This window comes from Marmota monax, unplaced genomic scaffold, assembly GCF_021218885.2.
Source record: "Marmota monax isolate L192 unplaced genomic scaffold, Marmota_monax_Labrador192_F-V1.1 WCK01_AAM20220418_F8-fsc00038, whole genome shotgun sequence".
Classification (NCBI taxonomy): Eukaryota; Metazoa; Chordata; class Mammalia; order Rodentia; family Sciuridae; genus Marmota; species Marmota monax.
In genome coordinates, this window is record NW_026692498.1 from 12975896 (window position 1) to 12987814 (window position 11919).

The window sequence follows — 11919 nt, forward strand, 5'->3', positions numbered from 1 at the left end:
CAAAGCACCCACAAGGGAAAGGCAAAGTCCCACCTAGAATCCAGATTTGTTGGACCACAAACTGCTAACCCTTCCTCCCCCATACTATGTGGCCTTCACCTGCAGCCTGGGTCAGCACAAGATGAGCAGAGCTAAGGTCTTGGCAGTCCCTCTTAACTCTGACCCACAAGGCCAGTGGTAGGTTCTGCCTGAGGTGAATAAATGCCCTGAGCAGCCTTGGAAGCACCTACCCCGAGGCGATCAGCACCCCGGACTGGGCGATGGCCAGTCGCTGCAGGTTGGTTCGATTCAAGGTAGCCAGGGCCACCCTCCCGGTCTTGCTGTTGGCTCCTGGGGGGCTAGCAGGAGAGCCTGCAGTTGCCCCAGCTGGTGTGCCAGAGGCTTGTCGCCGGATCGTCTGCGATGGGGCGGTCTTCACTGGGCCTCGAATGGTGCCTGTACTGTCCAGTGGCTTGGCCCCAGGGCCTGGTGGTGGGGGCAGCTTGACCATTCCAGAGGGGGGCACATTCTTGCGGGTCGCTGTGGGCTGCAGGGGCCCGTTGCTCCCGTTGACCACGGCCGCCTTGACGCTCATCACCAAGACACACTGCGGACAGGAGCAGGGTGGTGCCGGAGGCGAGGTGGCCGACCCAGGGCTGGCCGGCCAGGACTGAGTCTTCGGCAGGGTGCCAGTGACCATAGGGTAGATGAGGTCGAGACGTCGGCGGACTCGGCGCTGGCGCTGGGTCTGCCGGTTGATCTGGCCCATGGTGCTGAAGTCAATGACGTAGCTGAAGCCGATGGACGTGAGGTCGATCCAGGGGTGCTGCTTCTCATAGGCGTGCTGGATGGTGATGCCCACCTCCATGTCATAGGGCGTCCAAGAACCGTTGTCATTCTCCCACTCCCACACCACGCCCTTCCCGGGGGCCGAGGATGGGTCGTAGTAGTTGCGGCGAACTGGGCGGAGGGTCCCTGCCAGAGGAGGACAGAGGAGAGCTCAGGGTCAGCGTGGTGTACACGGAACTGTATCACGTTAACATGCAAACGTCAGAGGAGCCCCGTGTGCTCTGCGGTACTCGGAGGTGTCAGCTCTGAAGGAGATCATTCATTCCTGCCTTTGAGGAGTCTGCTATCAAAGCCGGGCAGAAGCAAGAAGTAACACCAAGGAGACCCCGGGCAGAGCAGGATGGCAGAAAAGGGGGCCTCCTGGATGGGAGAGCACCCAAACCATTTTAGGGCTGGGATGTGGCTCCGTGGTAGCAAGTGGCAAGGACCTGAGTTCAATCCCCAGTATTAATAAATAAATAAATAAATAAAATTTAAAGAAATTTTTTTTTAAAATTCACTTACTAGCTAATATGGAACTCTTTAACCAACCCTTCTCTCCTGAGACAGTATAACTCCTTCATCTGCTTTTTTGTAAAAATTAAATGTGACTCATTTATTCATTGGGTAGGTGTATGTTTGTGCATGCCAGATACTGGATTTCATATTGCATGTAGGGATATAAAGTCCTTGAAGCATAGTAGGTCCTTTTAACTCTCATATCTGACTATCATATTCTTTCTTCTCTGTTGCCCTATGCCAAAGACTATGCAGAAAACCAACACAGGACACCTACAGGATGGAGGAACAACTTTGCTTCCACTCAAGAGGACTACTCAGAGGCAGAGGTGATGGAGCTTGCAGTAGCTCTTTATAGGTGCAGTTAAAAAACAAAATGGTGCTGAAGTCAATGACGTAGCTGAAGCCTACAGTAACCTGTGAGAGAACTCTTACATATTTCCCAACACTAAATCTTATATCAACAACAAAAACATTCTCCATGGGCCTGAGGATAATTTTACAATTATCTAATGTCTTTCTTTCAGAAACATCCAACCCTTCTAAAGATAGCATCTTAATGTTGACAGTCTCACCGTGGGGCAGGGAAGAGGTAAAGGTATAAACAGAAACAAATCAGCAGGATTGGAAGGGAACAAGGCTTGGAAGGGAACTATTGTCCTTTTCTCCACTACCCACCCCAATCCTAAATCCAGATCCATTCCAACCAGGGCTCATTTCATGGTATCAACGTCAAGGGTAAAGACGCCTGTCTCTAGGCAGGAGGAGCAGGCTGGGGAGTGCTCCAAAGATGCTGGAATGTCTGCATCTGTCAGCTTAAGCTCTATCCATCAAAGTGGTGGGAAAAGGCTCCCCTCGTTGGCCTCTGACCCACCCCCTCCTCCAACCCAGAGGGAGACACCAAGAATGGGGACAGAATCCCATTCAAGGGGGGAAGAAAAGGAACAATGACCATTCAGGACTTTGCCAGGGTCATAACCTGCCCCCCACCCCATCTCCAAGCCCCTTAATGACCCAAAACATCAACATTCAGAGGCACAAGGGAGAAGCAGAACAATCCCCTATTCAGCACCAGGGCCTCTGCTGGGGGATGTAGGGACATCAGGATGGGGTGTGGGGGCGGCAGGAGTTCCCTAGTTAGCCTCCATTTCCTTCCTAACAACCAACTTGCTGAAGAACAAAGAATGTGGCTTTAGGTAGAGCAGGAGAGGTTCTTCCAGCTGTGAGATAAACCTCAGCTTCCTCATCTGGGTCCCTGGCAGCTACTTCAACAGGTGGATGTGAAGATTAAATGAAGGAACGAATAGCAAGCAGCAAGAACTCAATAAAACAGGGATTATCATTGTAATTGACTTTCTATTGTATGTCCAAGCAGGATGGAAGTTATGGGGAATCCTTAGTTCAGGGATGCAGTGTGTGTGTGTGTGTGTGTGTGTGTGTGTGTGTTAGAGAGAGAGGGAAAGAGAGAAAGGGACCAGAATTTTCTATTTGGCTCATATTTGCACAATCTTTATTACTTAGAAAGCACCTCATATATGCCAGCCCATAAAATTCTCATGGCAATCCTATAAAACACCTTTTGCAGATGAGGAAATTAAGTTTTTGGAGTTTACACAGCACTCTTTTATAGTCTCTGCAGGCTTTTGACCTGGAGATGCCTGAGATTTATACCAGGACTTCTGAAGGCCATGCCAGGGCTCTATTTTCCAAGTTCATCTTCCTCTATTCCTGTATTGTCCTCTACTCCTGTCAAATAGAGGCTGCCTTTATCCTCTCGCATTCCCTCGGGGTTCTCTGACTCCCTACCCCATCGTTCATAGGTCCCTTCTACTGAAATGTCCTCTTTTGCCCTTTTTATCTACTGAAATCTTCCTTATCCTTCAGGTCCTCTGTCACTTGCCACCCAATTCTTGAGATATTCTCCCACTCTGGGCCCCACCCTCAGGAAGTCTGAAGTGCAGATCTTGACTGGGCCTGCTGAGCACAGGTGTCTTCACACTTTGCATAGGTGTCCAGAGTCAGGGAAGGGACATCCTGTGTAGCTGTCTGCATTCCAGTGCCTGAGGCAGTGTCTGAGTTACAAGGGCTCCACACACTGTGCTGTGACTGATTGAAGACCCCTGATCTGCAGTGACATTTAATCATTGATCACATATTGCTGAGCATCCCCCATTCGTTTCTATGGAGAATGCAAAGATTCAAGCATTCTTCAAGCAGTGCACAGCCTAAGACAGCATTAGAAGACAAAGTACAAAATATACCACATGAAGGATGCCAACAAAATGCATGGTGAATCTAGCCACATCTCCTCCCTGCTTAAATCTCTCTGTAATGTCTCCTTAGGTAGAGACCAAATCCCCCACCCCCCAGCCTCTGCAGCCACCTCACACCCTAACCTGTTCTGTTCACTTTTCCTTGCACTGGCCTTCAAACTCTCCCATGTTATGCTTCTCTGATTCTGGCCTCTTCACAATGCTGGGTTTTCCCTCCTAAAAATATGGCATTTTCTTTATTGCTCATCCTTCAGATTAAAGATCATTTCCCAGGAATTCATTCTGGGCTGCCCTGACCAGATCAAGTTTCTGTTCCTATTTTTTTTTTCCAAAGTCTTATCTCAATGTGCAGTTACACATTTATTTGTTGCTAGTTTGATGAGTACCTGTCTCCCTCCCTCAAGTCCCAATCCTGTGATAGTGGGCATCATGGTGTTCGCTCCTACGTCTATCTCACATGCCTTGCATGTCCCAGGGGTTCAATAAATATTGCATGGATAAATGAGGTAATGTTGGAATGGAAAATATTTGAAGAAACGGATGAAAAGTGGCATAGGACTTGAATGATAAGGAGAATTTCAATGGGCAAAAATGCTAAGGGACAGCATTTCAGTAGACAGGACCTTACGAATAGTTGTGGGGAGGGGAAGAGGATGGAGAACTCTGAGAAAATATAAGACATAGAAGATAATCCTGGACAGGATGTCAGAGCCAGGGCACAGGAAGTCTGGATCATCAAACTGCAATGGATTTAATTTGGAGGCAATGAGGAGTCAAGTTTGTTAAACAGAAGTGGAAAGACCAGAGCTGCTCTATTAATTAGTTCCAAGTGAGTAGAGGCATGTTGGGGAAATGAAAAAGAGATGACAGACAAAAAAGACCCTACAAAGAGAAATGGGTAGGAACTGACCATGAGTAGCTGAAAGCTTTCCAAGTGAGGTTCCAGGACCGCTACTTCGTAATTGCCAGGTATCCAGTTAAGCAATGCCCTCAAGACTAAAGGGCAATATCACCTGTGCCTGGACCTGGGCACCTGAGTTTTCATCATGCACACTAAAGTTTCAACTGTTAGATCACGTGTTTGCAAGGCTATGTATATTAGGTACCTAAGAAGCTCTGAGTGGTACAATGAGCCAAAGAATCCTGAGGTTCTGACCGTGGCAAAGTAGCAAAATGGTGGTGCCATTAACAGGCAGAGGGGTGTCAAGAAGAGCTGGTTTCTGGGGCTGGGGTTATGGCTCAGCGGTAGAGCACGCACCTCGCACGTGCAAGGACCTGGGTTCGATCCTCAGCACCACGTAAAAATAAATAAATAAATAAAGTTATTGTGTACAATTACCAAAATAAATAAATAAATAAATAAATAATAAAAACAATAAAAGAGAAGAAGAGCTTGTTTCTGGACAGAAAGTTACAGAGTTCAGTTGCTCCTTAGAGGGTAGTTAGAGATAGTAAACAACTGGGGCTGGAGTTGTGGCTCCGCGGCAGAGCGATCGTCTAGCATGGGCAAGGCCCTGGGTTCGATCCTCAGCACCACATAAAAATAAAATAAAGGTACTGTGTCCAACTACAACTAAAGTAAAATATTTTAAAAAAAAGAGAGAGATAGTAAACAACCTCAGAACCAAAGACTTGAGACAAGAGAGATGGTGGAATTTCACTCTCTGATTATTTTCAGAGACTGCCCCATTTGAAATATACTAACCTTGAGTTTTTCTAGAAATGAGGCTTTAAACTAGATAGTCTAAAGAAGTTCTACCTTGTTTTAGGTACAGTCAACCAAGTAAAAGACCTCTAAGCGGATAGGAATAGAGAATGTTCAGAAACTCAGGAAGAAAGAAGAAAGAGAAAGAAAACCAGCCCTCCCGGACCACTCAGACACCAGCATCTCAAAGCATCCGAGATGTTTTGGCTCTGGGGAAATAGGAGGGAATGCCTTCCAGGCATGATCTGACATGTCTAGGGCATGTCACACACATGTATGCACGTGATTCACTGCTGATAGAGCAGGCACTTCAGGTGTTTCTTACCAGCACTGCCCCACCCTCTCCAGAATGTTCCATGAGGATGAAGTCTTGGATGTCCCATTATTGCTGTATCTTGCACACCTGGAACAGTGCTTATACAAAGTAATTGATCCATAACTGTTCACAGGAGAAAGGAGTGGGGCATGGGGCACTTGATTCAGAATCTAAGCTCTGCCCCAGCCTAAACCCTTGAGAAACTGAAACTCTTTCAACCTGTTTCCTTTCCTCTAAATTGGGAAGAGCAGTGTTTAAAAGATTGTAGTGAGGATCAGAAGAGGTGACGTGGGCAGCATGCCTGGCACGATCTCGACACAGGGTGCATCCTCCCTACTGTAGTGACCATGGGTCACCATAATGACTGCCTCCTTCACAGCAGTGCTCACACCAGGGAGGGAGTATGGGGCAGGGAGTCTAAAAAAATCAGCATCTGTCAAATCCTGTAGTCAAACCCACCTCTTCTGTCTGACCCTTCTTGCCACATTAAAGACATAAAGAAGACAAAAATGCACAGAAAACTCCAAACTGTTAAGACTCCTCCCTTGCACCGTGCCACATCCCGTTAGCTCCATTCTCCTTCCAATCTGCATGTAGGGAGGAAGGAAGGATCTTAAGGCTACTCTTCACTCTACAGGGGAAAAGGAGAGGTGAGCAGTCAGGGGACTTGCTCAAGGTCACACAGTAGGCAGTGAGTCTGGAATGAGCCTGAGTCATGCCTTCTCACTCCCAGTCTGGGTTTTTCTCATCCTGCTGCTGGAACCCTGGAGATGACAACTAGGTGTGTTAGGGCATAGAGGTTAAGTGACGGTGAAGTCAAGCTCTCCGGTCACTCTGGTCACCATCCTACAAGGGAAAAATGGTAGCCCAGTCAAGGTAAATTACTTCTGGTGGAGAGGACTCCACAAAGGCTTTCAGAAGCAGCCAAGAACAGTCCCTCTATCTAACTGAATCTCTTCCCTTCTTCTAGATACTTCAGCCCAAAATGACTAGCGGAGACCTGCCTAGAATGCAAATGAGCTCAAACCCTCAGGAGGTCTGGGGAAGGAGAAGGGCCCAGGGCAAACAGAGGTGGGCAGACAGTGTCTGCAACCTCCCAGCCATCTCCTTGGAGACTCAGCTGGATGAGGTGAGGAGCCCAGCAGAGTGGAGACACTTGGACTTGCTGAGGAGCCAGGCAAACAACTGCTAAAAAGACAATGTTCTCAGTCAGGAAAGGTCCCTCCATAGAAAAGGCAACCAAAGAAAGAAAGAGAAAAAAGAGGAATTGCCTCTAGGCAGGGAACTTCCAGGTCTTTTGTTTATAGGGATATTTCTGGTTCCCAGCTTTAAATTGTGGCTTGGGGATGGTGGGTAATTTAATTAAACATTGCCAGGGCTTGGCTGAGGTTGCCTGGGAGCTGGTGGCTTAGAGCTCCTACCGTATCATGGTCTCATCAATGTGAGATATTGAAAGGAATTATGTGTGTGTTGGGGAAAGGAGAAGAAGGGGGGTTCAGAGCCCAGAGATTCTATTCTAACTTTGACAAGCTCCCTGACAGACCCAACATTCCTGGGAATCCAGCCCAGGGCCTTCAGCACCCAGCACAGGGCTTGGCACAGAGAGGTGTTCAGGAAGGTTGACCATCTGACTGAGTGAGTGGGTGAAACAAAAGCAGTCTGAATATAAAATGCACATGGAGGCAGGCTTTAAAATGACCCAGGGCCAGTTCTCTGACTCAGATCTAAAAATTCAAGAGCCCCCAGACTTTACCTAAACTGCCAGTCACCAGGCAGTAGTCAACCTCTCCTCAGACAGAAGAATCAGTCCCTGGGAAGTAGCTTTTTATCAGCCCAGGTTTCTGTACAACTTCATTTGTGTCAAAAGCATCCTTTAGGTCACGACAACACAAACACGCAAACACAAACAACACAAACACGCAAACACACATTAAACCTCTCTGCCCTTACCAAAAATGGGAGAGGGGTGGATACCTGTATATCACCAGGGTGGTTCGCTATACACTTCAGAGATTGAGTCTGAAATAGAAAAAACTAATCCCTGCTTTTATTTATTTTTGAGCAGGTCTGGAATCCCATCGGGTGGTCCATGCTCCCACCTCCAGGGCTCAGCTCTCCACTTGACAGCTATAATCCCTCTTCTCTCCTCAATCTGAGGCCTTCACCCTCACCTCCACGGCCTCTGCACACAGAGTAGCACAATTACCCGGCTCTTCCGCCCTCTCACACATTTAATCCTCTTTCCCCATCTCCCCACATTCCCCCTTATTCTCCCCTCCTCCCAGTCTCTCCCAGCTCCACCTCCCTCCCTTCCCCACCAAGATTTAGGCCAGCCAGAGGCTAAAACTTCTGGAATCCTTTCCCCAGAAAACTTTCCTCAATAGGCCAGTGTTGGCAGAGTCTTGGCAAAGAGATTGTTGGGAGTTATGATGGGGACACAGGGAGGAAAGATACCCCTTTCCCATGACAATCCTAATTAGCACACAGGATGTGGGGGCTTTCCAAGGAAGCAGAGATGTCCTGCTCAAGCAGCTGTTCTCTGGGCGGCAGGGCCCTCCCTGGTGATTTTCTCTACTCCCTCCCCACCACACCTGTTTCTCCAGGCTCCTTGGTTACACTCTTGGGAAAGCCCAGCCAGAATTCCAGAAACATCCCCTCCCCCACCCTTGTCCCTGAAGAGATTACTGTGGAGACACACAGAGACTTGTTCCGGGTCATCAATTAGGGCTGGTTGCACTGGACCAAGTGAAGAGGCTTAGCTAGGCTCTCCTCTTCCCTCCAGTGTCCCCCACCCTCACCCTAACCTCCATTTCCAGGAACCCTTCCTGGCTCCGAGAGGGAAAGGATGGTCAGCCGGGAAGTAGGGTTGTGGTGGCCTTAATGGCAACTTGATTCTCATGGAAAGCTAGGAGTTTGCACTCTGGGAGGCCAGGGTGTCCATCATGGGATACCCAGGGTACAGTTCAGTCAGAAGCCTAAGGACAGTTTCTTCTTAGGAATGGGCCTCCTCCTCCTCCTCCAGGGACAAAGGGAGAGGCTTCCCTGCCAGGCATTCCAGAGCCCCATCCCTCCCCCTCCTCTCCATCTGCTCTGGCCTGTTGCTTCGGTGCTTGGAGTGCACCAGCAGAGGTCTTCCGGAATGCCACAGCATCCAGGGGGTTCCATCCCCGCGATCCCCCCAATTCCTTTCTCTCCTCCCAGAGAGGGCCACAGGCTTCCCAGCAGCTGCAGCCTCCAGGGGATCCCTTCTTTTAGTGGATCCCTTCTTCCTCCCCCAGCGCCCACACCCAGGACCCACCCGGGGGATCCCTTCTTCTTCTTCCCCAGCGCCCACACCCAGGACAGAAGAGACACTAAAGTTGGGGGGGGGGGGGGATGTGGCAGGCCCAAGAGTGCTGAGGGCAAAGCGGGGTCAGCCAAGAGGTGCAAGTGGCTGGGATAGCTTATGGGCTGAGAAGGCCTCAGAATTTCTACAAGGAAGGACTTAGGGAGACTAAGGGCTGAAAAGGGGGCGTGAAGGGGGAGGGTTCTTACTGGCTAGGCTGAAGCTAGGTTTGCATAACCAGTAGTTATAATGTGTATTTGGTGATGATGGTGGGATACTAAGAGGATCAAGAGGAATGAAGCACCAACACCTCTTGGTGACACTACTGCACGAAAGTGCCACTGTGTGGACGAAGGTGGGTGCACGAGGCGGGAGTTCCCGGGTCCCAAAGGGTGGTGGGCGGCTCACCCGTGTCTTGGCGGAACTGGTTCATGGACTGCAGATCGATGATGTAGGGCGCTAGACGGCTGTCCACCTGGCCCAGCACCACGCTGCCCCCGGCGCGGGGACCGGCACGGACCACCGCCTCGATGTGGTGGCTCACCGCCGGGCTGTAGGGACGCCAGCGGCCGTGCTCGTTCAGCCATTCCCAGACCACCACTGCCGAGGCCAGGAGCATGGCGAGCCCGGGGCTGCGGCGGCGGCGGAGGCGTCGCTGCGCTGCCTGCCTCTCGGGCTCGGCGCGCCCGACCTCCTCCGCTTCCTCCTGCGCCGCCGCCTCCGGGCCTCGACCGCGCCCCCAGCCCCGCGCCCCAACGCCGCGGGCAGTCTCAGCTCCGGCCCATGGGCTCCTCCCCAGCCGCGCATCCACCGGGGCCCGGAGACCAGGGCCGCCTGGCTTGGACCACGCGCCGCCGCTGCCGCCGCCGGGGTCCGCTGCTGCTGCCGCTGCTCCGTGGGGTTGAGTGGCTTCATGCAAATGCCCGGCTCTCTGCAAACAAGCCCCCGCCTGGCAAAGCCACCCCGCGAGCGCGCGGCCCGAGCCCCGGCGGCCGCGAGCGGGGGCTGACCGGGACGCGAGGACAGAGCCCTCGCACCAGTTGCGCCTCAGGCTCTGCAGACGCCGGGGTGGGATCTAGTCTCACGATCGCGCTCGCTATGGCACGCTCTGTACTCCTCCCCTCCCTCCCCACCCTTTCGCCGCACGAAATGCAGTCACAGCCGCGGGGAGAGCTCCCCCTCCCTGTGGCTCTGCTCAGTCGCTTCCAGAATGAATCGCCCCTCCCAAACAGGGCACTAAGGCAAACCCGCGCCTGCAGGGGTTTCCCCAGTTCCTTGACGCCGAGAAGCTACCCGCCATGACACGGCCCCGGCACCGTCGCCGTCTCCCAACTTTGCAGCCTTGTTCCAAAAAAGATAGGATAGAATCTTCCTTCTTTTCTTTCTTTCTTTTTTTAATGCAGCACGATCAATTTCCGCAGCGCGAAATCTGAGACAAGCAGTCTCCGGCTTGCGCACGCACTCACACACTCATGCTTGCACACACGCGCACGCACACCCCCACGCCCTAATAGCTCTGGAGAGTATTACCTCATTTTCGCTAGCATCCCTAGCTGTCCGTCAAGGATGCAGAAGCCACACCCCCTGGCTACTCCGACGGGTGTTTGGAGCTCTCACGCCCCCTGCTGGTTCCAAGCGTCGCGTGCCGGCCAAAAGCCACAACGGTTGGCACTGCTGAACTTTAAACTCCTCCAAGAACCTGTCCAAAGGGATGCGAAATTTCGATGACTGATGGATTTATACCATCCACGTGTAGAGCAAATGTGTTTTAGGGGGCTCATTTCAACATTGCTAGAGTCAAGAATTGAGACAGGTTAAATGGACTTTATCCTGCAGTATTTCTGACCAAAATCATGAGGCACTAGGACAAACACAAGCCAGACCTGGTTATTTTAATTCATGAGCTGGTTATTTCAATTTAAGCTCATGGATTGAAGTCATGATTACACAATCTTGTCTGAGAACACGAATTTTGTTTCGCTGAGGCTGCAACCATTAAAATATGAATTCATTCTATTACAATCTAAGAGGATATGGAAAAATAAAAATAAATTATGTTAGGGAGCAAAATAATTTTTTGAAACATTCATTTTTTTCATGATGTCCTATGATCTTTTTATATTTTTACAAGACAGAAAGAAAATAGTACCTGGTCAGCAAAACCAGGAATTCCCAGGTAAAACAAACCTGAGACAGTTAACAGGGCTATTAACAAATGTTGAACTGGTTATTTGAAAGAGAATGAGAAGCAGAAAGAGACTGACTCCTACCTTTCTATGTACAGGCTGATTTTGTATCTGGTCTTCTTGTATCTGTCATGCTAAATATAGCAGTGTACTATATAGCAGAACTAAGATACCTAATGACACATGAGAGTATTTATATGTAGCCAGATCAATTTGCAAGAGGAAGTAAATATATAGATGATTTCACATCAATTGTAGAATATATGTATTTATAGTTCATAGCAACTCATTTGGAAATATTTTATATGTCAACAATAATTATGTGTATACATTTCTTGGATTTCATAAGACAATCCTAATTTCAAATATTCTATACCACAAATTCCTAAAAATCTATTTTTTTTTTTTTTGGTATTGGTGATTGAGACCAGGAGTGCTTAAGTACTGTACCACATTTCCAGTCCTTGTTATTTATTTTTATTTTTATTTTTGAGATAGGGTCTTACACACACCCACACCCTCGTAGCTCTGGCAAGTATTACCTCATCTTCACTAGCTTGTGTAGAGCCGTACTAGGTTGCTGAGGCTGGCTTTGAACTCGGTGACTATTGCCTCAGTCTCGAGGTGCTAGGATACAGGTGTATGCCACCCTGCCTGGCAGAAATTCTATTTTAATATCGAAACAATGTCTTCCAAATTGCCTTCTATACCCATAAGTAGCATAAGAATTGTTAACCAAATGACATGCCTAATTTGTAATTTGGACATATGGTAGCTATAATAAAACC

General features: G+C 49.4%; 1 protein-coding gene across 1 annotated transcript in view; it reads right to left on the bottom strand.

The window, feature by feature from the left end:
• Dtx4 (deltex E3 ubiquitin ligase 4) overlaps window positions 1-9680 on the bottom strand; it is a 34614-nt gene extending 24934 nt beyond the window's left edge. Inside the window, exons 1-2 of the mRNA XM_046445678.1 lie at window positions 9354-9680; window positions 231-954 (exon numbers count right to left, since the gene is read on the bottom strand). Of these exons, the coding sequence (XP_046301634.1) occupies window positions 231-954; window positions 9354-9564 (935 nt within the window). The 5' untranslated portion in view covers window positions 9565-9680. The remainder of the gene's footprint in view (window positions 1-230; window positions 955-9353) is intronic.
• Between the last annotated feature and the right edge of the window lie 2239 nt (window positions 9681-11919).